The sequence below is a fragment of the Orbilia oligospora genome (genome assembly GCF_000225545.1).
Source record: "Orbilia oligospora ATCC 24927 unplaced genomic scaffold scaffold00004, whole genome shotgun sequence".
NCBI classification, from domain to species: Eukaryota; Fungi; Ascomycota; class Orbiliomycetes; order Orbiliales; family Orbiliaceae; genus Orbilia; species Orbilia oligospora.
The window spans coordinates 419,249-446,244 of record NW_011645561.1 but is presented as its reverse complement, the minus strand read 5'-3'; the positions used below and the strand labels follow the sequence as shown (position 1 = coordinate 446,244).

At 43.7% G+C, this 26,996-nt stretch overlaps 9 protein-coding genes across 9 annotated transcripts; 6 read left to right on the top strand and 3 right to left on the bottom strand.

The window, feature by feature from the left end:
• Positions 1-3,292: 3,292 nt before the first annotated feature.
• On the top strand, positions 3,293-5,809 carry AOL_s00004g136 (uncharacterized protein; the record flags this gene model as incomplete). Its single annotated transcript, XM_011118786.1, has 5 exons — positions 3,293-3,409; positions 3,517-3,616; positions 3,694-3,933; positions 4,036-5,068; positions 5,131-5,809. The coding sequence occupies 5 exons, from the start codon at positions 3,293-3,295 to the stop codon at positions 5,807-5,809; spliced, it is 2,169 nt and encodes a 722-aa protein (XP_011117088.1).
• Positions 5,810-7,090: 1,281 nt separating this feature from the next.
• On the bottom strand, positions 7,091-7,964 carry AOL_s00004g135 (uncharacterized protein; the record flags this gene model as incomplete). The annotated part of the gene is made up of 2 exons (XM_011118785.1): positions 7,091-7,598; positions 7,789-7,964. 2 exons carry the CDS (start codon positions 7,962-7,964, stop codon positions 7,091-7,093), a joined length of 684 nt encoding a protein of 227 aa, XP_011117087.1.
• A 2,392-nt stretch (positions 7,965-10,356) lies between these two features.
• On the top strand, positions 10,357-10,824 carry AOL_s00004g134 (uncharacterized protein; the record flags this gene model as incomplete). The annotated part of the gene is made up of 1 exon (XM_011118784.1): positions 10,357-10,824. One exon carries the CDS (start codon positions 10,357-10,359, stop codon positions 10,822-10,824), a length of 468 nt encoding a protein of 155 aa, XP_011117086.1.
• A 497-nt stretch (positions 10,825-11,321) lies between these two features.
• On the top strand, positions 11,322-12,691 carry AOL_s00004g133 (uncharacterized protein; the record flags this gene model as incomplete). The annotated part of the gene is made up of 3 exons (XM_011118783.1): positions 11,322-11,382; positions 11,446-12,121; positions 12,205-12,691. The coding sequence occupies 3 exons, from the start codon at positions 11,322-11,324 to the stop codon at positions 12,689-12,691; spliced, it is 1,224 nt and encodes a 407-aa protein (XP_011117085.1).
• A 14-nt stretch (positions 12,692-12,705) lies between these two features.
• Positions 12,706-13,788, bottom strand: AOL_s00004g132 (uncharacterized protein; the record flags this gene model as incomplete). Its single annotated transcript, XM_011118782.1, has 1 exon — positions 12,706-13,788. The coding sequence occupies one exon, from the start codon at positions 13,786-13,788 to the stop codon at positions 12,706-12,708; it is 1,083 nt and encodes a 360-aa protein (XP_011117084.1).
• Positions 13,789-15,009: 1,221 nt separating this feature from the next.
• AOL_s00004g131 (uncharacterized protein) lies at positions 15,010-19,127 on the top strand (the record flags this gene model as incomplete). Its single annotated transcript, XM_011118781.1, has 6 exons — positions 15,010-15,439; positions 15,509-15,591; positions 15,674-15,872; positions 15,928-18,332; positions 18,387-18,619; positions 18,677-19,127. 6 exons carry the CDS (start codon positions 15,010-15,012, stop codon positions 19,125-19,127), a joined length of 3,801 nt encoding a protein of 1,266 aa, XP_011117083.1.
• A 486-nt stretch (positions 19,128-19,613) lies between these two features.
• AOL_s00004g130 (uncharacterized protein) lies at positions 19,614-20,095 on the bottom strand (the record flags this gene model as incomplete). Its single annotated transcript, XM_011118780.1, has 2 exons — positions 19,614-19,718; positions 19,832-20,095. 2 exons carry the CDS (start codon positions 20,093-20,095, stop codon positions 19,614-19,616), a joined length of 369 nt encoding a protein of 122 aa, XP_011117082.1.
• Positions 20,096-20,489: 394 nt separating this feature from the next.
• On the top strand, positions 20,490-22,181 carry AOL_s00004g129 (uncharacterized protein; the record flags this gene model as incomplete). Its single annotated transcript, XM_011118779.1, has 3 exons — positions 20,490-21,489; positions 21,574-21,647; positions 21,750-22,181. 3 exons carry the CDS (start codon positions 20,490-20,492, stop codon positions 22,179-22,181), a joined length of 1,506 nt encoding a protein of 501 aa, XP_011117081.1.
• A 1,018-nt stretch (positions 22,182-23,199) lies between these two features.
• On the top strand, positions 23,200-24,552 carry AOL_s00004g128 (uncharacterized protein; the record flags this gene model as incomplete). Its single annotated transcript, XM_011118778.1, has 1 exon — positions 23,200-24,552. The coding sequence occupies one exon, from the start codon at positions 23,200-23,202 to the stop codon at positions 24,550-24,552; it is 1,353 nt and encodes a 450-aa protein (XP_011117080.1).
• Positions 24,553-26,996: the final 2,444 nt, after the last annotated feature.

Below are 26,996 nucleotides of genomic sequence, written 5' to 3'. Positions count from 1 at the left end.
AAGTAAGTGAAGGAAAGAAATAATATAATAAAAAGAAGAGAGAGGGAGAGAGAAAAAGAGAGAGGGAGAGAGATATCCGACTCGAGTCGAGGAGAGGAAAGAAGATCGATCAGGATGTAGGAATGCGAATTTGGAAAGGGGAGAATTAGAATTAGAAGGGAAAGCAATGGCAAGTATACATCGATGTATTGTATGTATTCTCTATGCAATTAAGTATATTATATTAGCAGGATTGCAGAGAAAAGACGAAAAAGGAGCTGACGCAGCAATAAGGGGAAAAGCGTCGTTCTGGATGTTTTTTTTTTTTTTTTTCGTTTTTAAGATTTGATGTATATACCGTTATGATATCTGCTCGAGTATCTACTTCTACTTCTATTTCTACTTCTACTCCTACTTTTATTTCTACTTCTTCTACATCTACTTCTTCTACTGTCTGTCTATAGCTCGTTCGCTGCTGTTTGCTCTCTTAACTATAATTATCTCGAATAAGTAGATATCATTCTCTCATAATAACATTTTGATCGTGTTCTTTTTTCTTTTCTTTCTTTCTTTCTGCGGTAGACTATAGCTATATTCAGACACTTGAGCATATTTCACACCCGCCGGTACCCCCAACGTGACGTTCTAAATTATAAAATCTATACAAATACGTACGTGCAATGTATACGTGTTATGATATTGATGTCAAAAGATGTCGTCGACACGAGATACCTTGCCTTGCAATTGCCTTGCTTTGCTTTGCTTTGCTTGCCGACCTAATGTAATTAATTAACTAGCTCGAGCATTGCATTATTCGGAGACTGGGAAAAATTTCCCCTGGATCAAAAAAAAAAAAGAAAGAAAGAAAAGAAAGAGCTGGGTTTAATTCACACCCACACTGCACACCATGTAAGTAAAGGTAAAGTAAAGTAAGTACATTACATGTATCATAGGTATCCACACCCACAGACACGTCCCACACTGCATATGCATGTGTGTCGGTAGGCATACATCAGTTCAAAGCTAGTTTGCACAAGATGTATGTATGGATGTGGGCAAGTGTCTATAGTGATATGCAATGTATCGCGGTTCCAAGGGAGCCTTGCCTAGTGGCTGGATTCTTCTCCCTTTCTTTTTTCTCTGATCAAATCAGAAGAAAATAAGTCTTCGCCGCCAGATGGGATCTATCTTAAATCTGACCGGGGGGTGTCATGTTCCCTAATTTCATAGATTCGTCTATGTCGACGCGCGCTTTCACTTCTTTCTTTTCCTAATACTCTACCTAAATCAATTAGAACTGTGCATTGATTAATATTAGAACTGTGATTGTCTTTTTTCTTTTCAGCTAATCCTTCGCGTATCATGTAGACTCGAAAATATACGTGACATCTGTTTACTGGCACAGCTCGGACTGTTACACAAGACCAGAATAAGATATTTAACAACCGTTTTAGAAAAAAAAAAAAAAAGTGAGGATTCAGCTGGATCATGATCACAATCATGATAATGAGGGAGCAGGGCTTCGAGGAATCATCCGTGATGGGATATATTCACATCGACTTAATCTACCCGGGTTTTAATGCACAAAGAAGAAAATATAATAAAAAAAAAGATGAGAACCAGAGAAAGAAAGAAAAAAAACGGGCTAACCTTAAATTAAATTATTACAAAAGAGAGACTTTGTCACTTGCAACTTGTTACATCGTCTATTGTGTTTAGTGCATCGATACTACGACCTGTATTATACATACCCTAGAACGGACATGGTTTAGCTGGATGATGCAGGAGAAGAAGGCGAGGCGGCGGCCGGGGGGTAGGTGCACTTTGTGTGGGTATGTGGATTCTGGGATTGGACAGGGACCACCCTTTGAAGAAAAAGAAATTCTTCCTGACAGAAAAAAAAAGGAGAAGAAGAAGAAGAAGAATCGAACGAAGACGGAGAAAGAAGTCTCTCGAGTCCGTAGACGCATCGGCTCATCAATTGAATTGTTATTAGACACACACACCCAATGGTAATTAACACGCACATACCGTACATACATTATATGGTGACTACTCAGCACAAAGGAAAGAGCGAGCGAGCGAAATTACACAGATTGATTGCAGTTTTGAAATTACTTCTGACAATAAGAATGATTACCCAGGTGTTTCGAATTGGCCGCGCGCAAACCGGGCTGCTCCGTCGACGGTGGCATGGTCCTGTCCTATGTCGGTATTAATCTTAATTGGAGAAGAGAGAAAGAGAGAGAGAGAAAAGGGGAAGATCGATGAGTTGGCCGGTAGATGCCGCCAAGTTTTTATCCCTCACCCTTTTCTTTTCCACCGATCGGATTCACTTTGCAGATAATACAGACACACTCTCCATATCTACCGATATAATATATATGTATATACGTCGACATATATAGGTAGTAAGTAAGTAAGTAAGTACTTATGTACGTACTTAAGTAGGTAAGTAAGTAGGTAAGGAGTATGTATATTAGAAGCGTGCATATATTAGAATTATTAGAATTGTATCCCGTCGGGACGCTCCGTAGACGTCTTCCATAGTATGTGCTGTGTAGACGGGGCCGTAAAGGGATTAGTGCCATTGCTCCGAACTGGGCTCCCTCGCATAGCAACGGGGACCGAGGCGAACCCGTGCCTTTTGTTTGGAGGCGGTCGCTAAGGGAAAAGGAAGGTCAGGTCGGTCAATAATAGACTGCCGTGTTGAGCCGCCTGGTTACTGGGCATGACCTGACTTGTGTCTGTTCGTTCTGTCAGTTGAGCCAGTTGTTTCCGACCAGTAGAATCCACAGGAATTAATTGGATTCAAAGCTGTAGAATTTTTTGATCTTTTGATCTTTTGATCTTTTTTTTTTTTTTTTTGACATCGCAGAACTGCACAGCTTACTTACATACATACTTGTACTTATACATACTGCCTGCCTACCTGCAGCATTATTACTATACGATCGATATTACTGTACTTCTGAGACTTACTGGCAGACTGAAATACTGAGTCTTAGTCAGTGGGTACTCTGGGTACATAGTACGTTGCTGCGGAGTGGATGTGGCCTTGGAAGCACAGTAATTGGGGAGTTGCCGGAGGACGTGCATAACACGATAACGACGACGACAAACGGAAACCTCATCTCAACCTCCACCAACCCTTCAACCTTTCAAACCTTCAGATCTCATCATCATCAACGCTCTCTCGCATTCTAACTCTCACACCCACCCAATTCCAACCATCGTTCCATGTTCTAGGACTTTTTGTCTAGTAAATACTTGTATTTGCTTTTGTTATAAGCTTCACCTCTCCTAGAAAATCATGAAGGCGGTCCCGCTGTCGATACACTGGCACGAGGAGAACCAGCCAGTCTACTCCGCCCACTTCGAACCCAACGGTAAACGCCTCGCAACTGCTGGCGGTGACAACAATGTCAGAGTATGTTTCATCCTACCCTCTTTCTCACTCTCCTTAATCACCGTCTTGTTACTATACTTGATCATGGGCTGGTGCTGACGCTGAATATGGTCTGTTTGGGAAAACAGCTTTGGACATTAACCGGCGGTGAAGACAAGAAAGTCAACTACCTCGCAACCTTAGCCAAGCATACTCAAGCCGTCAATGTCGTTCGTTGGTGCCCTCGTGGTATGTCTAATTTTTGCCTCGTATCTACTCAATGACCAAAACCTAGCTAAGAGCTTCAATTGAATGATACTATGTAGGCGAAATGCTAGCATCCGCCGGTGACGACGGAAATGTCATCCTCTGGGTCCAATCCAACACCCATTCTACCAAACCTGCTTTCGGCGAGGACGACACCGAGGATAAGGAAACTTGGCGTCAGAAGCATATGTGCAGATCCATGGGTTCTGAAATCTACGACTTGGCTTGGTCACCCGATGGCGACTTTTTCATCACTGGTAGCATGGACAATGTCGCTAGAATCTATGATGCTCAGAAAGGTGAGCGTCGCCATACCCTCAATGTGTATACCATAACACGACATGGTATAAGTACGCACATAGAATGGGACTAATTGAGACATGGCATTGTGTGACATGTAGGTTCCATGGTCCGTCAGATAGCTGAGCACAGCGCCTATGTCCAAGGTGTCGCCTGGGATCCCCTCAACGAATATGTCGCTACACAAAGCTCGGACCGATCCGTTCACATCTACGCCTTGAAGTCTAAGGATGGCCAGTTCAGTCTCTCCCAGCATAACAAAATATCTCGTATGGACCTCCCGGCCACCCGCCGAAACCCCTCCGCCAGTCCGGCCCCTCCAGACCTCGCCCCCACTTCCAGACCTCTCGATCCCAACCTCACCGTACCCCTTGCTTCGCCGATTCCATCAGCGCCGGGTACACCAACTTCTTTCGGACTGCCCATGAACCCACCCGTCGTCGCACATAGTCGTGCCTCGTCGTTCAGCTCATCGCCGTCCCTTAGGAGATCGCCTTCACCATCCCCTGCTCTCCCACTCCCAGCGGTCAAACCCGTCGACTCTCCGAAATTCCTCAGCCTGGGCGCCAAGAACCACCCGATGTATTGCGACGATGCTATGACTTCTTTTTTCCGTCGTCTAGCATTCACGCCCGATGGAAGCCTGCTGTTCACGCCTGCCGGACAGTACAAAGTCACTCACCCGCAAACTCTAGACGGCACTAAAGTCCCCGATGATATCATCAACACCGTCTATGTTTACACAAGAGCTGGCCTCAACAAGCCGCCAGTTGCGCATCTACCCGGCCACAAAAAGCCTTCAGTCGCGGTTTCTTGTTCACCAATCTTGTACACACACCGGAAACCTTCGCAGACAAAGCATATCACTGTCGATACTTCATCTGCAGATGAGACGATAAGCTCGCTTCCCCCTCCAGCTATTAGCACCGAGATGGACCCTCCTGCCACCACAATTCTACACAACTCACCGCCTACCTCAGCAGGTATCCCAACGAATACAGCTTTCGCACTTCCCTACCGAATGGTATACGCAGTTGCCACAAAGGACGCCGTCTTGATTTATGATACGCAACAGCAGACGCCGCTGTGCATTGTTAGTAACTTGCATTACGCGGCCTTCACCGATCTTACTTGGTATGTACACACTCATCTACTTTCCCTCTTCTTAATGATAATACAAGACTAACGGCTGCTAGGTCGCCGGATGGAAACACCCTCCTTATGACTTCGACTGATGGTTTCTGCTCCGTCATCTCCTTCAATACTGGCGAACTTGGCAATATCTACACCGCAAATCCCATCTCTAACCCGATGGCGTCGGCCTCATCCGCCCTTTCGCCACCGATCATTGGAGCCGAGCCACCTGTCAAGCGTCCCCCATCCCCATTCTTGGTATCTGGTAGCACCGGTCCCAGGATTCCGGTAAATTCTTCTCGCAGCATCAGTGGCTCTGCTATCAATACGCCGACGCCATTCACGCCCGGTTCGAACCCTGATACGGGAGATGTTCAATCGAACCCCACTCCTGTTGTATCTACTATCCCAGGGGTTAGCACTAGTGTCAGTGGCTACTCGCTCGGGGCATCTACGCCATGGAAAACACCACCAGCCACACCTGCTGCCGCTGCAAACATCCCCGCAGCAACCGTCCCGCCACCCGCAACTGCTCCACCGGTCCCTACTAATAATACAGTACCACCGACAGTCTTGGGTAAGCGGGAGGTGCCAGCTACACCTGACCCTAGTTCCCCGGCGGCAGCCCGGATAGTGGGCGATAATGAGGCGAATAAAGGTGGGGATAAGAAGAGAAGACGAGTCGTGCCGACCTTTGTGAGGAATGTCGGGGAGGATGAGAAAATGGAGGAAGGAAGTTAATTGGTTGATATCAAAAATGCTCGGTACAGGTGTTTTTGTTCTTTTATTTTATTTTATTCCGTTTCTATTTGGTACTACTAGATGCGATGGCGTATGGGAATTGTGGGATTTTCTTGATGTGGATGGTATTTATTCTGACCCTTCTTCTTCTTCTTCTTCTTCTTATTTTTGTTTCTGGGGACATTTTTGTCTTCTGGTTCTTCTTTCTTCTCCCTTTTTGCGGCTACGGATACGATGATTTTTCTTTTACCTTAGCTAGCCTAGTTTAAGATTTACGCGGACAGACCTCTTTTTGTGTAGGAACTACCCGTTGACCTTGATAGCCTACTTTTCTGCGGTTGTGTATTTCTAAGTATTACTTCCTCTTTATTTCTTTCCTTTCCTTTTCTTGTTCTGTATGTTGACCTCAATGATTTGAATACTCGAGTGGAGGGTTGCAACTACGTTAACGTTATTTGAGGTAGTGATGATGCTTTGATGCATGAGGCTCGATGGTTGAGGCTGGAAGGGAGGGAATAGGACGATCTCTCTGCTTGTTCATTGGGTGTATGTGGATCCGCGTAGCCAGACATGATATGGCAGCGACTAGTTTGGGTGCGCGTGAACGAGATGGACGGTATAGCGTTGATGTATTTTGATGTTGATAGCGTTTAATTACCGGTATATTTTATACTATTTGTTACATACTACTTACGTATACCATATTTGTCTATTTATATTATATCGACCTAGGTGTAGTGTATATATCTTATACTTGTATACTCCGAGAGGAAGTTAGAGAGGGGGGTGTTTGTATTTTGCAATTAATTGGAGAACTCCGAAAGTCTATGATGTCGATATTATGCACGTAGCGGGCCGGGCGGGCGGTTAACGGGAGACTAAGCTAGGTGGCTACCCCTTAGCTCGGAAATGGGGATTTTGCTGTTCTGGGGATCCCTGTAGGTCTTTGTATTACCATGCAATGGATGCATGTCATGGTTTGATACTATATTTTATGGAAGTAGAGAGCGATTCTCGCTATAGATCTAGTTGATTAGCTAGTCTAACTAGTGTATAGTACTGATGATATAAAATGCCATATGCATTTATATGTTATATGTTATTTGTTCAGTAAGTAGCCTTCATGTACTTTATATATACCCGTTTAAGTCCTTAGATATCCCGCTCCCACATACTTCTGTAAACAAGTAAATACTTAAGTAATTATTATACATTACTACTCTCAACATTAACACATTGATTCATATATAAGTATTTATATCTATATATATCGAATCTATATCATATAATTTTACCTTCAGCCTTTCCATGACCCTCAATCCCTCCCAATTCATGACCTTCAACCCCTCCCATCCCACCACCCGAGTTTCCTCCAGCCTTTGTAGACTTTCTACGTTTCTCGCGAAGGATTAATAAAACCAATGCTAATATTACGGCGATTGCTACTAGACCGCCTATTGCGCCGCCGACTATTGCGCCTATGGGTGGGCTTGATGACGATGATGATGATGATGGGCTACTTGACTTTGATTCTGCGAGGTCGGTTGAGGATGATGTTGGTGATGTTATTGTGGATGTTGTACTTGTTTCTGAGGGTGGTGTAGATGATGATGATATCGATGATGATGATGATATCGATGATAATGATGATGATGGTGACGGTGACGGTGATGGTGAAGGGGTGGTTGTAGATGTAGATATAGATGTAGATGTTGTAAATGTGGTGGGTATAGAGGATGAAAAGGTTGGTCTGTCTGTAACCGGTAGACCTGTGGGTCGGATGTAATAGCTATATATATATATCGAAATACGAAAAACCCAGTTAACGACCCAGCTTCGACACAATGCAATATACATGCAATACAAAGTAACTTTAATTAAGAGCCAGCTACTTAGATCGGTATATATATATATATACCAAGTAGCTTATATCTAAATTCTATATCATATAAAAAAAGAAATAATTTTTGTGTAATTACGTTTGAGTCATGCCATAAACATTTATAGCATCAGGAACACCATCATTATTCAGATCTATTAGATCACCGTCTGGAAATCCATTAGCGTCAAAGTCGATTTTGTCGGGGATTCCGTCGCCGTCGGTGTCTATCCACACATCTTTGGCGCCGTCGCCGTTTATGTCTTCTCTGGACATCGTCGGAGATCTAGCTATAGCTATAGCTAGCTATACTAGTCTTAGGCCGTATATTTATATATAGAAGGGGGGGGATGAATTAAGTTGAGTGGTTTACTTGAGATATATAAGTTACATATCTGATCGCGACTCGGCGCAAAGATCTTGAATTGATAAAAGGGAAAATGGGCGGTAAGTTGTTTAAGTTTGAATATTGTAAAGAGAGTGTTTTTTTTGCGCGCGCTGCGCTGCGGGGGATTAGGTTCATTATTAATAATGTTGATCCTGTGGAATCCCGCCATTTAATTTTAAAAAAGTGTGAAGCCTTCCTGCAAGTGGGTGATCTTGTGATGGTCTTGGTATTCTCTTGGCTGTGGTGGCTATTCATTCATCCTGTTTTTTTTTTGTATTGCGGCTGAAATTAAATGGAGCTGGTTTGGTTGTTTGGTTGCTTAGTTGGTTTTCTGGAGGGGCGGTTTTGGAGCCTTATAAATTTGCTATGGTCAAGATAGTGGGGTCTAGATCTACTAGTATACTTCGTGATAATATGTTGATATATTGATAGGAGTATAGATACTTAAGTATGTGTGTATATTTCTTGCGCTGTAAATTTCGAGACATTGACATCTGCCTAGTAAACTTGTACTAGCTTGTCAACACAAACTTCGATGACTGGCAGGTTAGGACTGGTTGCGAATATGGGAATTCGAAATCAGATGGGGATTTGGAAGAACGGCTTCGAGTACTCGATCTATGTATACCATAGTGCAGTGGTGTGAAACGCCGATAAGGGAATTTATTGTAACGGTTCCTAGTTATCGTAGATGACCACTATTATTCGACCTCCATTGATTCAGCTTAAGTTTTCTTGAGTATACTAGTTTATCATTACATTCCTCAAATGTAAGTCTTAATCGACCTCTAACAAGCTTTATGGATATGTAGAATACTCCAATTCACAATATCTTCTGTATTAGAATTGACGCAGGTATCGAAAATAGCTAGGCTTCCATGAAACCAAAAGGATGGAGCAGTAGCTTTATAGTTCATCGTTACTCTCATAATCCGGATTAGATCCACAGATAAATTGACATAGTGATTTTTAAGTGGGGCTTACTAGAACTATCAAAATAGAATATGGGTTTGTATTATTAATTGTTTAGTATAGTGTTTGGGGGGTCTCGACAGTGCTATATTTCGAGAGGCTTGAAAGTGGTGGAGTTCGTGTTGCACGTTGCATAATACGCTCTTGGCGCGAGATTGGCGTGGTTGGTGCGACGACACGCTTTTGCTTCACGATGCAGGGTTATAAAACTAGCCTGTGCAACCCGGCCTGTAGCTGGATCCTTACGCTGGTGATTGAAACATTAAGTCAATTCCTAGCCATGGGTATTTTGAATTGATCCCAACGGCCTGTCGATGTCGCCTTTCATAGAAACGTTGAAACTACATTTCGTTGACACACCTAAAACAGCGCGTGCGCATTGCACCAACGACGACTTCGAAGATGGACTCGGTTAGTTCTGCCGGGGAATTGCTCTTAGCTCTGCCTACAGAACTATGGTACTATGTACTATCATTCCTCGATCCCAATGATAAAATGCTCTTCGCAAAATGCTCTTGGCATTGTTTTTCCATAGCCTTCCCGAACGGAGTCAAAATCCCTGATGTGGATTATGAATGGTCGCTGCGACCATTCTCCGATGGAGGGCGTCTGGCGGAATTTAAGCATCGAATTCAGTACGTCAATTGACCTTTCTAAATGCTCTAATATCCTGTGAGACTTTTAGTTAACGTGTGTGATTTTTTGTGTAGTTCGGCAAGATTCGATATCGCGGATATTAACAACTTATATTCCTACTTCGAAAAAGCTTCCATTTTCCCGAATCTACACAGGCTTGAAATTAATATTATCAGTAGCAATGCCTTCCAGAAAGAGATACTGGCGGAAATGCTCTTGTTACTCTCGACGCTACCTTACTACGAAAACCTCAGCCACCTTGTCATTTCATGGCATAATACTTACCAAAGGTTACCTTCATTTGAAACGAATAAGATAGTTCGAGATCCCAGATCTAAGATAACTAGCCTCAGCATTGCAAACTTAGAATCAATTGTATTACCACAATCACTCCGATCGTTGACGCTTTTCATCTCACGGCTTGAATATATATTGCCTCTGATAAACTTCGAAAGAATCACCAACCTTGTTCTCCTCAGTCCTATATTTCCACCGAGCAGCATATTCTACAACATCAAAAAACTTACAATTGATTCTAGCTACCCGATTGTTGCATTACAGTTACCCCGTTTGGCCAGGAACTTCCCATCCGTTGAAACATTCTCATTTCTTCGAACTCGACCGGGTGCATCAGGTGCAAATTGGATTCAGCATATTCCGCTTTTTCCAAAAATGAGGACTTTATCGACGTATTGGCCGCAGGTGGGGCTTAAAAATGCGGATATCGAGATGCTTGAGACTGCGCTGGAGACGAAATTTAGTACTAGCAATGATTTCCCGGTGCTTCGGAGCATTATATTCTGTGGATACAGAGATTTTGCAGATCATAGACGGAATATAACCGCCACTTGTGTTATTTCGAGAACTGGGAGTAGGAAGCCTGGGGAGGAGTTTGAGTTTAAATGGCATGGTAATCTTGGGAATTATCAGGATGATCCTGGCTTTGCAGATAGTTTGTTGGATGATTCTTCGGATGAGGAGTGGGAAGAAGGGAATACTGATGAAGATGAAAGTGAATTTGGTGAGGAAGATGATGTTGGAATAGAAGAAGATGATGAAGAACAAGGGGAGGAGGAGGAAGAATATGATAGTGAATATTTTGAGTATTTGGCATCGGATGATGAGTTTTATGACAAATGAACGGAATGGAGATATATAATTGGACTTGCTATGTGCAAATCTGATAATTTTACCGCAGGTGGGATTAATGATATCACGATTGGAATAGAAGTACAGCGATTAATAGAACAATAGATAGTACGCCTCACCTTATTTAGCTTTGGCTAGGTTCAATTCTTGGATACGAGAGGAGTTCGATTCCGCAGAAGCAAGCAACTAGAGCTACACTACACAGAACTGGTTTGAATTTGTGAGAAATTGTGTTGATAGCAGAGAAATACCACAGCTGCCAAGGTATCAGCAGCTTTCCTGGGGAACTGGGGCAGTGACCATGACCCCAATCAACCGGCCTCGGTTTAAACCGACCCCACGCCTCGGCTCCATAACGCTGAGACTCTTATACATACAACCTTCGGCCTTCCATCATGGGGGGCCTTCTTGTAAACAATCGTCGCTCTAATGGGTAAACGATCAAGAGTTTGTAGCTAGTTATACACATACATTGAATACTTAGAAATATGACATCTCCACCACCCCTATCCGGTATTCGAGTACTTGAGCTTGCAGGTCTCGCACCAGGTTAGCCTTCCCAGCTTAATACTATTCCTAAATCACAATCAAATACTAAAATACATATTACAGGTCCCTTCGCAGGCCTCCTCCTAGCGGACTATGGCGCCACAGTTCTCCGTCTGGATCGAGCTACGCCCGAGACCCATGGACCAAATCCACCTCCACCAACTCGTGACCAACTTACCCGTCGCAAATCAAGTATCGCAGTAGACATGCGATCTCCCGGCGGACTCTCCTTCATCAAAGCCTTAGTTCCTCATGTAGATATTCTAATCGACCCATTTCGTCCCGGTGTCCTTGAAAAAGCCGGGTTATGTCCCAAAACCGTGTTAACAGCTCTCAATCCCCGTCTGATCGTTGCTAGAATGACCGGGTTCCGAAGAGATGGGAAGTACGCACAGATGGCTGGACATGATATTAATTATATTGCTGTTTCTGGGGTACTTAGTATGCTTGGGAGGGAAGGTGATAAACCTTACGCTCCTGGGAATATTCTGGGGGATTTTGCGGGTGGTGGGGCTGTTTGTTTTATGGGAATATTGTTGGCGTTGATTGAGAGGGGGAGAACGGGGAGGGGACAGGTTGTTGAGGCTAATATGGTGGATGGGAGTGCTTATCTTGCTACCTTTCCGAGGTTGGGGAGGAAGAATTGGAGTTGGGGCGGTGAGAGGGGACGGAATGTGCTGGATGGGGGGTGTCCTTATTATGATACTTATGAAACGAGGGATGGAGGGTTTATGGCAGTGTGAGTATGACCTAGTATTTTTGGGTATTGGATTTGTGAGGAATTAATTCAGGCAGGCTAATATGGATATTGTGATATGATAGAGGATCTTTGGAGCCGCATTTTTTTGATGCTTTACTAAAAGGTCTTGGGATAACAAAGTCTGATCTTCTAGGGCCTCGAGAGGATCCGTCGACGTGGAAAGAATTGAGAGAACTGTTTACAAAGCTGTTCAAGGAGAAGACTCGTGCGGAATGGGAAACAATATTTGATGGAACCGATGCTTGTTGTACACCGGTTCTGACTCAAGGGGAACTTGAGGAGCAGGGGTATGATCAACGACCTCTTGTTACTCTGAGGGATTCTCCATCTTTGGCTATTGTATCCAATGCAAAGGAGGAAAAGGATGTGGGAATTAGAGCTGCGAAGGGACAAGGCGAAGGAGTTGAAGGGGACGGATGGAATGAAGATGGATTGAGTCCTGGAGTTGGTGGAGAGGTGGTACTCGAGGAGTGGGTTGGTTGGAGGCGAGGAAAACAATTTGAGGTTGAGCGTGGGGGACTGGTTTTTAAGGAGGGCTCGAAGCTGTAAAATATGATTCGGGATTATCGATGAAGTAGAGCTCTGTGATGACCAGTTTGATGCACCCAAAAGCGGCTTAGTTCGGCGTTTTCTGGTGGGAAGTCATCCAAATCATCACCACTATCGTTTGCATCTTCTTCGTCAAACTCGGTCTGATCGGGAGTCAAGTTCCGTATGTTTATATCGTGATAACGATAAGAGCTTTTCCACCATATTCTTGGCTCCCTTTCCTTGTCGCTTCTATCAATTCTGCATTCTCTGAAGATAAGCTCGTCCCAAAGCGCAGCCCAAATAGGCATCCTGATAAACGTGATGTTCTCCAAGCTTTCCAATCCAGCGTTCATTAGATCCCGAATGAATTTGTTGAGTTCTTTCTGATTAAATCTTTTGATCGTAGACGCCATTTCTTCGATTGGATGCCTTGGCCACGGTATCTCCAACACCTTCAGTTTATGCATCGGTGTGAATTCCTCATACTCTCTTGTCAACAACCCGCGACTGTAGGCCGATAATATCCAGAACTTGCATGATTCCACATTTGGGCAAGCTTGAGCGAACCAGTTGGCCGCCATTCTAGAGGTATAGTCACCTCTGTAATAGTTGAATTTACCGTGTAATTTTATTTTTGTGACGTTTGGAAATCTTATGGTTATAGGGCTATGATCTGGGCCGACGATGGAGAGAACTCCACTAACGCATAGGTTTATAGACTTTAGGGTTTCGGTGGAATTTCCGAAGAAAAAGGGTCTAGAGGAGAAACCGGGCTGACGTTGAAGTTTAAAACCGTATGCCTCAATTTTGACTGTTTCGAAATGTTGTTTTGATATGGAAATCTCATTTTCGAGTTCTTCATCCGAAATCGTCACAGGTCCGAGGAATTCTTTGGCTTCCGGAGAAAGTTTGAGCGAAAAGGTTCTATGAGGGTCGTCCCCTAGAGGATCTCGGAGCCCTTGCAATCTAGTTGAAGAAAACCTAATGATCTTTATATTCTTAAAATTTGGAAATGATGAGATTGCCCGCCAAATGGCGATGTATAGACCGTTTTGGATTGATTCTGGGACTCCGAAGTCGAACATGGTGGTTATGTTTTCGACCGAGGTGAACATGTGTAATGATCTGGTGTAAAGGCTGAGAAGTTCGACAAGCTGTGAAAAGTATTCTACTTTTCCGTCTCGGAGCTGTGAGTTTGAAACGTATAGCGTGCTGGAGGCAACATCTACTCAATAGATGTCCCTAAATTATAAAATTGGAATGACTTCGAACTAAACGAAGTTCGAGAAAACAAATATACAGGGGAAGTATATGCTTACTTACCGCACAAATGGTCTGACCCAGGACAACGCTCCATCATCTGAGAAAGCGGCCACAGCCTTTGGATTGAGCCACAAACCAGTGAAGAGGACTGGAAGGGCACGACTTCGACAAAGCTTTGATGTTTGGGAAAAATTTTTCAGTGCATTTCTATCTGACACCCCGTTTAAGTGATAGACGATCTCGAAGTGGATCTCGGGAGGGCAAGCAAGCAAAAAGCTATGGCTATCGTCGGACGACATGACTACGCTGATGTAATGCAATGGTTGAATGAAGGCTCGGAATTTGTCAACGAAAGGGGCGGACTATATAGTACTTACCTATAGTATAAAACTCCAGGCTTGAGCTTAAGCTTACGCGCCGAGACGAATTGGGCCTACTTATCGCAGCGGCTATGTTATCGATAATATTATATTGCAATTAGACACGTCCTGAAGTGGGGTGTTGAATGTTGTTGCATGTTGAACCAACCCAAATCAGCCCCGGTGGCACAAGCTACGGGGACACCCCGGGGAAACAGGAAGACTCCGGGCGGGTCAGAGCTCGCTCGGTTCCCTGCAAGATTCCCGAATCCCCGGTTGAGATTTTCGATTAGATTGGATCCACTCAACGCGTTCCAACGAACTAAACCTGCCAGGAGCTGTGGACTAGTACGGAGTACTGTGTGTGTGGACCTTCGACGTCGCGTGTTTCTCGACGCCCTCCTTTTCACTAGCTCCGATTTCTCCTTCAATTCCTTTGCTGTCTTTCCTTTTCTCTTCCTTCCTCCATCGCTTTCATCACCGATACCACCCGTTCAAGCTACATTTTTCGGTAATTGCAATTGTAGATGATACGAGCTTTCCTTACCTCATAAAATAGCTAGCTCTGAGCATCCTAAACCGATTAGGTTGCTGTAGATATTGATAGCAAAACACTTTACATACCAGCCACGATACTCAATTATTTACCTATTTACCTAAGTCCCTACCTATACAACCTCGAGAGCGTGCTTGCTACAAAAACTAGCTCTCAATATGGCGCCGAATACTGCCAAAAAGGCAGCAAACACCAACAATGCATCGACTCCATCCTCTTCAATCCGGAAATCGTCGAACTCAGGACCGAGTGGTACTCCCTCCTCGGCATCGGGTCCCAAGCAACGTTCTCTTTTCACATTCTTTCAAAAGGTCTCTAGAGAAGACCAGCAGCAAGGACAAAGTCAATCGTCTGCAGCTGCGGCGAAAGAAGATGAGAAGATGGAGGAAGCACCCGCTGTACAGGAGCAGGAGAGCATGCTCCCACCGCCGTTAAAACCTTCTATTTCTAAATCTTCGCTTAAGGTGAAGTCCGCTGTTTCGAAGAAGAAGAAGGCGACTTTTACGACGCCGGTTCCTAGTAGTGATCCGGTTCGGGCGTCAAGTCCTGTTGAGGGTATGGATAGCGAGGTTGTTGGGGAGATGAGTGGTATGTTAACTTATCCTTCCTTGGGAAGTCAATGTTTCTTTATACTTATGATTGAGGTTGTTACTCTAGGTTTAAAGCTCAACTCTTCGGTAGTACGAACTTCGAAGACTGATATAAAAATCGCCGAGGCGTCTAGCCCTTTGGCCAGAACAGTACGTTTTTATAATCTCTTAGTTGCTAAAATGTTCTTCCAACAACTTCGATCTCTAACCACGAAGATATCGATAACGACAGGGAAGGAAAAAGGTCAACTACGCAGAGCCAGATTCGGATGAAGACGAAGATATGGTCAGCGCCGGGAATAGGAGAAACAACAGAAGAGGCTCGAAACGACAAAAACTTGTTATTAGCGATGATGAGGATGAATTTGTGGTCGCAGCTGAGTCACCGGAAGCTGATGATGATGCAGAGGGGGATAATTATGGGATGTCTGGTATGGCTATTCTATTCCTTTCCACTGTGTAGAAAAGGATACTAATTTGTACTAGATAACGACCTCGATGACTTCATAGTAGATGACCTCTATGATGAAGAGAGCGACACCCAAAAATCGAAGAAGAGAAAGAGGACAGAGAAGAAGCCGACCAAAAGAGCAGTGCTTGCATCTTCCCCTCCACCGAGGTCTTCGCCTCCGCCTATGGCCTCTAGTAGCAGCGGTGGTGGTGGTAGCGGAAGCGCATCCAGATTCAAGTACGATCCAAAGGCGTCCTCTACTCTTGCATCCACGGCATCAAACAGCCATGTTTCTAGAGCAGCTTCTATGAACAAGAAACCAGCCGACAAGCCCAAGCTCAAGAGCAAGGAAGAGGAAGTCCGGTACCCTTGGCTGGTTGATATTCAAGACAAGGACGGGAACCGCCCAGGCGATGAAGAACACGACCCACGTACCCTCTTCATTCCCAAATATGCATGGAATAAGTTTTCACCTTTTGAGAAACAATACTGGGAGATCAAACAAGATCTCTTCGACACGGTTGTGTTTTTCAAGAAGGGCAAGTTTTATGAATTGTATGAGAATGATGCCACTATCGGGCATCAAGAATTCGATTTGAAGCTGACGGACAGGGTGAACATGCGTATGGTGGGTGTTCCTGAGTCGTCACTGGATATGTGGGCTTCGCAGTTCATTGCGAAGGGGTATAAAATTGCAAGGGTAGATCAGAAGGAGACAGCACTCGGGAAGGAAATGAGAGAGAACGATTCGAAGAAAAAGGATGCGGATAAGATTATTAGACGAGAACTGGAGTGCGTTTTGACGGGTGGAACGCTGGTCGATGAGACCATGTTGCAAAACGAGATGGCAACATATTGTGTGGCAATTAAAGAGAGCGTTCAGGATGGGATCCCATCTTACGGTATCTGCTTTGTGGATACTGCTACAGGATGCTTCTCACTGGCGGGTTTCGAGGATGACGTTGATGCTACCAAGTTCGAGACCCTTGTGGCACAAATTCGCCCCAAGGAGCTGGTTCTTGAAAAGGGTTGCCTTTCTACCAAAGCTCTGCGTATCCTCAAGACAAACACAGGCCCAAAGACTATCTGGACAAATCTCAAATCTGAGAGGGAGTTCTGGGATGACGAACATACAATACGGGAGCTCGATGCAAGCTCTTATTTCGAAAAAGATGGCGCTGTTTCGTGGCCAGAAGCTTTGGAGAAGTCACGGGACAAACCCCTTGTCTTATCAGCTTTTGGAGGTCTACTATGGTATCTACGACAGCTCAAGATCGATGCCGACCTTGTCAGTCTCGCCAACTTCCAATGGTATGATCCGATCCGCAAGTCGACATCCCTCGTCATGGATGGCCAGACTTTGCAGAATCTCGAGATCTTCTCCAACTCCTTCGACGGAGGTGCTGCAGGCACCTTGTTCAATCTTCTCAACCAATGCATCACTCCGTTCGGGAAACGAACATTCAGACAATGGCTCTGCCATCCTCTTTCGGATGCACAAAAGATCAATGCTAGATTGGATGCAGTGGAGGCCATCATGGCCGATTCTGCGCTGTTGGATGCATTTACCACGCAGTTGAATAGACTTCCCGATCTCGAACGCATGATCTCACGTATCCACGCTGGAAGCTGCAAGCCTGCGGACTTCCTTCGTGTCATCGAGGGCTTCGAACAAATCAACGTCACCATGTCTGAAATCAAAGCTTACGGAGGCGGGGGTGATGGCGTTATTGGGGAGCTTATCGAGAGTATGCCAGATCTTGATGGACTCCTTGAACCTTGGAATACAGCTTTCAATCGTAAAGAGGCTAAGGACGGGAAGCTGATCCCTGAACACGGGGTTGAACAAGATTTTGACGATTCGCAAGATAACGTCGACCAAATCGAGAAGGACCTACAAGATTTATTGGTGAGCTACAAAAGCAAGCTAAAGTCCTCATCGTTGAGGTTTTGCGACAGTGGTAAAGAGATATATTTGGTGGAGGTTCCTGTTAAGGTCAAGGTACCTGATAACTGGATGCAAATGAGCGCCACGAAGCAGGTGAAGAGGTATTACAGTCCTGAAGGCAAGGCCAAAGTTCGCGAGCTGCAGGAAGCTCGTGAACGTCATGCGCAGATCGAAAAGGAGCTGTTGGGACGGTTCTGTACGAGATTCGACGACCAATATACGGATTGGTTTAAGGCGGTGAAGGTTATTTCACAGCTTGATTGTTTGATTAGCTTGACAAAGGCATCACAAGGTCTGGGTGAGCCGAGTTGCAGGCCTCAATTTGTGGAGTCTGAGAGGAGTGTACTGGAGTTCGAAGAATTGAGGCATCCTTGCATGGTGAATACGACAGGAGACTTTATTCCTAACGATATCCGCCTGGGAGGGAAAAATGCAAAGCTTACCCTGTTAACGGGAGCAAATGCTGCTGGTAAATCGACAGTACTGAGAATGGTAAGCATGGCTACACCCTATTTCTTTATCATCAGGCTAATATGGTATATATAGACTTGCATTGGTGTCATTATGGCACAAATTGGATGCTACGTTCCAGCTGTTAGTTGCAGAATGACAGTCGTAGACCGCATCATGTCACGACTCGGTGCAAACGACAACATATTTGCTGCTCAATCAACTTTCTTCGTTGAGCTTTCTGAGACGAAGAAGATCCTGAGCGAAGCTACGCCTAGGTCACTCGTCATTCTTGACGAATTGGGCCGTGGTACCTCTTCTTATGATGGGTGAGTTTTTCTATTCTTCTCGGCAACTATGATGAATAATGCTAACCAGTCTTTCAGTGTTGCAATTGCCCAAGCGGTTCTTCACCATGTAGCAACCCACATCGGCGCAATCGGCTACTTCGCAACCCACTACGGGTCACTAGCCACAGAGTTCCAGGACCATCCGGAAATCCAACCGCGTCGTATGAAAATTCTTGTCGACGATGACCAGCGCAACATCACATTCCTCTACAAACTCGAGGAAGGCGTCGCTGAGAAGAGTTTCGGAATGTACTGCGCGGCTATGTGTGGAATTGATAAGAAGATTATTGATAAGGCTGAGGAAGCGGCAGCTATGTTTGAACACACCAGCCGTTTGAGAGAAGGGTTGGAGAAGGCAAGAGAGGGATGTTATGTACCACTTGGGCTACAGAGTGACTTGGCCTATTTGATCAGAGGGGAGGTCGAAGGCGGTGAAGCCGGGAATATGATTATGGAAACAATGTTGAAGGCGATTAAAGCTCTTTGAAGGGGAAAGAATTAATGGGTTTTGGAGGATACACTGGCTATTATAAGGGCCTGGTTTTTGAATTGTTTTTGCTAATGTGGAACGGTGGCTCATTTCATTACTTTTTTGCGATTTGCTTTTTTGGAATTAACATTCCTTATCCTTTTTTTGTTCTATGCATAGCGGGGCTTTATACAGCTTTATTAGAGCATAGACTAGATCAGACCTATACATAGATAGTAGGCAGATCCAATACAAACTATTATTATTTACACGAAAGGCGATTATCGGACGTCCTCCAACTACCGTGGTCGTCAAAGTCGCAAGCTGGGTCCCCGCAGATTCTAGTCGCATAAGGTGGCGCATCGACATCTGATCCGGCCGGTATACTGTCGAAGAGACCATATACTGTCGGTGTTCCGGTGTTCCGGTGTTCCTCCACAGCTATACCCTGAGAATTCAGGTCCCCAGCACCCCCCCATATGTTGTTCGGTATCGATATCAAAATCATGCAGACGGAGAAATCATCGCTTTTAATGTCTGCTTCAAATCGGCGCCATTCGCTCTTAGTAATTCCGTAGCCTTCACCTTCGAAACTTCCATTTCTTCGACCTATATCCCCCCAAAACAATTAGCAACCAAGCCAGCCAAACCATCTCAAACCCCACTCAAACTGATAGAGAAGAGAAGAGCAGAGCAGATAAGAAAGAAAGAAAGAAACGTACAATAACAGCTACATCCTCCGCCGCAACCTTCACAACCACCTTTTTAACCCCAGCATCAGCAGTCTTCCCCGTACCGACCGAAAGACTGGATAACCCAGCTGCTAAAGCTTCAGCAGTCGCATTGTTTGAGGATGCATTGGGTGTCGAGGAGTCATCGAGAGAACTGTGGGTGTCGAGATTCGAAAGCGCCTTGAGGGTTTTGGCGTCTTCGGCGTTTGTGGGCTTTTGAGGAACGTCTTCGGTGTCGGGGGTTGGGTCGGACATTTTGGAGGGAAGGGGTGGTTGTAGTTTGTTATGGTTGTCTGTATGTGGTGATGGTGGGGAGTGAATGGTGGGGAGGGTAAAGCTGATGAAGCTGGTGAAGCTCTTTCTCGTTTGGGAAGTGGGAACTTTTTGATAGGCATTTTGAGGTGCCACGATTGCAACGCACTTTGGGGGTAAAATGCAACAGGACGGTTCTTAAGTCAGATATCGCAAGGGTAGTTACAGTTTATTTTCGAGATACTACATGACAAGACAAATATCTGTTGATTAAAGGGAGAAGTACTATCTAATGCTAGGAGAAATCGGTAAGTGATGACTGTACTTTAGTAGTAGAGGGGACTAGGTGTTTACAATATACCAGCACGGCCTTGGAACATACCTCTCGACGGAACGGATGTCGAATATGTGGATGCTATTCGGTCTTATTATCATATCACAATATTCTGTCTTTGCTATCGGACTTTCCAATAAGCAAGGAAAGGGACTCGAAAAATTGGGTATAACAAGTAATAATCCAATCGGCAAGGTATGCGCATTACAGTCGACCAACGGCCCCAAATCCCCGTCAAAATCAAATACATTATATTATTCAAGACAAATCGAAAATACGGCCCCAAAGAAACTGAAGGGTAAGCATAAACCCAAACCTAGATCTAGATCCAAAAAGCGAGTAAACCCACAAATCTTCCCGGGTCCCACAAAAGCCACTCTGCTCCCTACTATCCTCGCCGGAACACCGACCCACATTCACATATGGATAGCCGCCACCGAATCCTCCGGCATTTTAACAACATACACTATCTCCACCCCGTCTCCAAAGCCCACGTTAGTGTATAACTGTAATATAGTCCCCGCATTATGCAATGCTGCTGAAAAACATTTGGGTGTTGGGGTGGCGACTACTACACTTATATACGATAGGTGGAAACCAGAGCGTGTTGATGGTGTGAAGATGATCAAGGGTCGTTCGCGGGTAGATGAAAGGCGGAAATATGCATGTGGGAATGGGAGGAAATTATTACCGTTTGAAGAGCATAGAGGCGTTTTGAAGTGTCCTGCTGTTGATTCTGTATTTGGAGAGAAGACGCAGAAGGTTCAGCCGGGGTGGTTTACTGTGCAATCTAAAGTTCTTATCACGACTAAGATTGCGGGGGAAGTAGTCGTATTGACAACATACACACCGGTGGTATTTCCAGTGAAATTTATGGGGGCGAATACGGTCGTATTAAATGACGGTGAAGAAGATATGACTACCAAAACAGTAGAGAACAAACTGGCGATCGAGACGGAGGTCAATGGGGTTATGATGAAGGAAAGGATACCTTACATATTTAGTTGTGAGGAGTTTCCACCGGCGACGAGTATACAGGGAGGAATTGGAGCCGATACATACTGTATGTTTTCACCGAGTTTATAGTGATTGATCTTATGAACTTGGAGATTTTGAACAGCTAATCTCAAGGTATACGTAACCACAGGTGCGCAGATTAGACAACCGATGGGATTTGCAACAGAGCAGAATTGGCAGGGGTTTGCAATTGCTAGTTTGAGGGTAAGTCTTTCCTTTTAGACCATCTTCTTACATGTATACAATGTTATGGTTGATACGTATAATTGGAAAATATAATTACTTATTAACTGAATATAACGACAGAACTACGCACAGAAGTCTATGCACGGATTCGACCCGCTACAGAAAAACGATTATACAACTACAAATACACTATTTGAATACGACTTTGAAATGAGATATTCAAACGGGTGCGGCGCGGTATGGGTTGAGGGTGGTAGTGGTGACGTTGAGTACTGTTATGGTCCTTGGGGTCCAAACCCGAAAGATTGCTGTGGGATTCAAGATCATACGGTGCCAACGGAGCATGATGTCAGTGCTAGTTTCGAATTACGCATCCAAGATCGAAGTATTGTGGATGAATTGGACCTTGAAGGAGAGAGGAAGGACGGGATATCAATGCATCCTATCAAAGGTTCGCTTAACGGTCCTGATAGTCTGCGCCTACAACCCGAAACGAGGGTTCTGGGCGTAGAATGGGATTTCGGAACCTTCATCGGCCCCGAAGGGAGTTAGTTAAATGTCAGAACGTTAACTTTAACGAGTCATGTTTTAAATTTTCTGTGTTAGTTTAGTTAGAGATAAGACTGGCAGTGCAGTCAATTGCAGTCGATGTTCCGATAAATATAACTCATTCTATGCATACCTAAGCACAATCATAGCCGATAGAATTCCTATTTCTAAGCCCCGAATATTAATATTCTTAGAGACTGTTCGAGACTGTTGACTAAAGAGCTGATTTAGTCAGCCAGAGAATCACAAAAGTGAATACTTCTGGTCCGCATGCATGGTTATGATATCATGAAGTTGTAGAATTCGAATTCTAGAAACAAGCTCTTGCCTAGCCTTTAAACGAGTGGGTCCGCAAACCCCTGTCAATGCAAGCCCCGAATCCCAGCTCGTGTTAGAACCGACAATTTTGGGTCGTATATACCTTCAGGACTGATTTGCTGTTTGCACTCGTATCGAAGGTCGGGGATTCGTACGGCACATTCGTAAGCTACTTATGTATTGAGTCAGAACGGGGCAGGGTTCGACATATTTCGGTGCCAACGGTTCGGTCGTATTGTCTCAGTCGGGCGTAGCAGTCGGCTCCGGCTGTGGGATTCGCTGTTAGTTTGGGACTTTATGAGTAACTCTAATGACAGAGCCGCAGTTAACGTAATTAAGTAACCACGCACGAGGCGTTTTGGATATTGCGGTGTGGATGTAGGACGGTTGGTTGCAGTTCTGAGTATCCACGAGAATATGAGGCCGTGAAGGCGAATTAAAGATATAAAGTATCAACGGCCCCCCTTCAAAATCATATCATCCATTCCCTAATTAACACTAATTCACTGCACCACTTTAACATCTACAATCGATACAGCAAGATCTATCTCTATTTCTACATCTACAACTTCAATCTTCCTCGCGGTATATTTTCATACCTACAATTCGGATTGATTAGGATCTTAAGAATTCGAAACTTCAAGATTATATTCTATCTAATATCGACTACAAAATTTCGATAGATAGATAATATAATATAATCATGGCATCTCCAAAGATCATAATCATCGGCTCCGGCCTCGCCGGCCTCTCCTTCTCCCTCTTCCTAACCCGTCTCCTCCCCACCGTCTCCATCAAAATCTACGAAGTCCGCCCTTCAACCCACCCATCAACCTCAGGCACCATAAACCTCACTCCAAATGCCTTACGAGTCCTAGACCACCTAGGAGTCTACAAATCAATCTCCCCACAGGGCTACAACTTCGACAACCTCACATTGTTAAACCACCAATTCGATTTTCTAGCATCAATCCCCATCGCTGGGATCTCAGACTTCGAATACCAAAGTCTTAGGATCGAAAGACGGATCGTACACTCTGCGCTATTGCAGAAGGTGATGGAGTATGGTCGATCACGGATCGAAATAATCTACGATTCCAAATGCGAGAGCGTCGAGGAATCTGACACAGGAGTCACGGTTAAATTCACAAATGGTGGTTCTATTACAGGTGATATCTTAATCGCCTGCGATGGTATTCACTCCACCGTTAGAAAATCCTTCGTCAAGGATCCCAAAGACTTCGATCCAAAATATACCGGCCAAATCTCCCTCGGCGGGAACATCTCAAAATCCCAAATCCAAAAATTCAATCCCAACAATAATCCATACCCACTGATGATGTTCGGTCCCGAAACAAGCACCGGTGCAAACTTCATGGTCTGGCCCTACAACAATTCCGGTGACCAATTCACTTTCTTCACCACCCTTTCCAAACCCGAGGAAGACAAAGACGGTTGGAAATCGTACTCTGATAGTAAAGAATTCTTGAAATCAATCATGCAAGAAACTTTCCTATCCGAAGGTTCTCCGTGGAACGAGATGGTAAAGAAAACTATAGAGTTGTCAGATGCAGATAGCTATAGATTCTGGCCGTTTTATTTACATTCCATACCCGAGAAGTTTTATTCGGAAAAGGCTAGGATTATAATGATCGGAGACGCTGCACATGCCATGCCACCAAGTGGCGGCCAAGGCGCAGCAATGGCATTTGAAGACGCAGAGACATTGGCTTATTCACTCGCCGTTGCCTTCAACACCCCAGAAGGTGGATTAGGTATCAATACACCCCACGGTCAAAATATCCTGTCCAAATGGAGCAATAACAGAATCGCGAGGATGAATACCATTCAAGAAATGAATAAACGAATGTCGGATATGAGGAAGGGGCATAGCGGAAGCACTTCTGGTGTTATGTTTACGGTCAAAGTCTGGGCGATTTGGATACTCGGTTTACTGGGAGTGCTGGGTAGGACGAGGAGGGTCGTTAATAATTACGATGCCAGGAAGGAGGCTGCGGTCTGGTTGGGAGAGGGTGTATTGGCTGGTTTGGAGTAGTTTATGGTTTTTTTGGCTTAGGTTAATACAATACCGTGCCATAAAGATTCGGACAAACAGCGAACACAGCAATGCAACGAAAAACAGTAGGCAATTTCAAAACATAATCATTTAGCCGGCTATAGGAATAAATACATGAAAATAAACTTATTCACTAAAAAAAAACAAAGTAATTACATACCTAATTCACTAGTATTTAGTATACCAACCACAAGCAGCAATTATAGCTACACACCAAACAGACATAGATTTTGATAATGCTATAAAATACTTCTCTACTAGTAACTTCCATACCTCCACAATTATAGTTTTTAGTTTCTTAATAACTTGGGTTTTAAAAGTTATATCTTTCAACTAGAAGTACAACTTATGTAATTGATCCTTAAGGTAACGCCAAACATACTCAATAGAATTAAGATCAAAATTGTATGGCGACCAATCCATAATAATAAAGTTGTTTTTAGCTAGCCAGTTTCTAACTATTTAAACTATGTGTACAAAGGTATTATTATACATGAAAATAAATGCTATTGTAAGAAATCGTATACGGACTAGTCGTGATATCAAGATAATACACAAATGTCACAAGGTAAGAGTAGTGTACTAGTGTGAATACAGATTAATACTTAAATTATTACTTAATTTCTAAATACATGACAACGAACATAGCGGTTTAAATAGACAATTGACAAAGGAAATAACAAAGTGAATTGGATAGGAGTTAAATCTAAACTGGATATTCGGATATATAAAATATTAAACTGGATAGGAGTTAAGACTACATAGTTTGTTAAACTGGACAGGAGTTAAGTCTAAACTAGATATTCGGATATATAGGGTATTAAACTGGATAGGAATTATTCCTGCATAAGCTAGGAAGTCTGTGTAGGGCAAGGGCCTAAACAAGCCCTATGTCGCACTTATTAATATAATAGTTGTAATCTTGGACTGCGAGTTTTAAAGTCTAGATCTGGATACTTTTTTATTCTAAGTCTGCGGTTTGTATTACGTCGTGTAGTTTTTTTTCTAATTACAATATCGCCTGGATGTTTCTTATGGTTATTCTGAGGGCTTCTCCGGCTGCTTGGATTTCTGCTTGGAGTTTATTATGCTGAGATTGCTTTATTACAGAATCCCCTTCTTTAGCATCAACATTCCGTTGATGTTTCGTTCGAAGGTTTAGTATCATGGTAGGTCCTTTACTGTGTTGGTATCTTTTGTTGATTTTAGGTAGTATGAATTTTTTATAGTTGCTTTTGTGTTTGGTTCCTGGGAATTCTGGTTTTTTGGGAATTTTCAAAGGTTTTTCAAAAGATTCTTCTTGGTTTTTCTCTAGTATTTCTGGTATCTCTGGTTCTAGAATTTCTGGTGATTCTGAATACAAATTTTTCGGCTGGACTTTTTTTTCTAGATTAGGGATTTGATCACTGGTTACCTGCTCTGGTGAATTCTCGATGGTTAAACTGAAATTTTTTATGGCTTTCTGGGTTTGAGCTAGTTCGGTTTGCAGTTTTCAGATTTCGTTATATAGGCTGATATAGATGGGTTCTGGTGTTTGGATGTCAAAAAGATCTGATGTTGAGAATAAATTTTGGATGACGTCTGGGTATTGGAGAATTTTGATTGGTTCGCTTATTTCTTTTGGGTTGTATTGGAATAATGAGGTGGGGTTGAGTATGTCAGGAGGAGGGATTGGGTTGATTAGGATGGGATTTATAAAAGTTGTTGAGTAGTTCCTAAGCATAAATAATATCGAATGTTGGTTGTTAGATAAGTTTGTTTTAATCTTTCTACTGAAGAAAGTACTGAAGTTTTCAATAGTATATTTGCGAATTTAGGATTTTTTTGACTTCGTATTTTTCTTCATTGTTAACGGTGACTGGTGGAAATTGTTTTTCGTAGTTTTGGTTAGGGAAAGCGTTATTTGGTGCTGGGTGTAGTAGGTTGGTGTGAAAGACAAAGTAAATTCTCATTGAGGGGGGAAGCTTCAGCTTATATACTCTTTTTCTTACGGACTTAAGGATTTGAAATAAATCTTTTATCTTATTGGATAGTTTTGGGTAGGATCGTGTTGTTTTGATGTTTTGCATATTTAGCCAGATATGGTTTTTTTCCTTGTAATTAGGTGATGGTTGTCTACACTTATTTACTTATTCTTGTTGTATTTGTGCGGCGCAATTAATTTCTATACGTAGGACTTCTTGTAATTCTGATATTTGCTGTACAAACCTTGCAGCCTTTTGGTTTCTAGAAAGTTTTCTGAGTTTTTGGAATTTAAAGGTGTCCGGGTTCCATCCATAGTTTGTAGCAAATGAGGAGATTCCAGTGGTGTCGGATATCTTGTTATTGTAGGAATATTTAGCTAGGGGTAGTCATTTAATCTAGTCGTCTTGTTGATAATTGACGTAAGCTCTAAGGTATTGTTTTATTATGGAATTGATTCG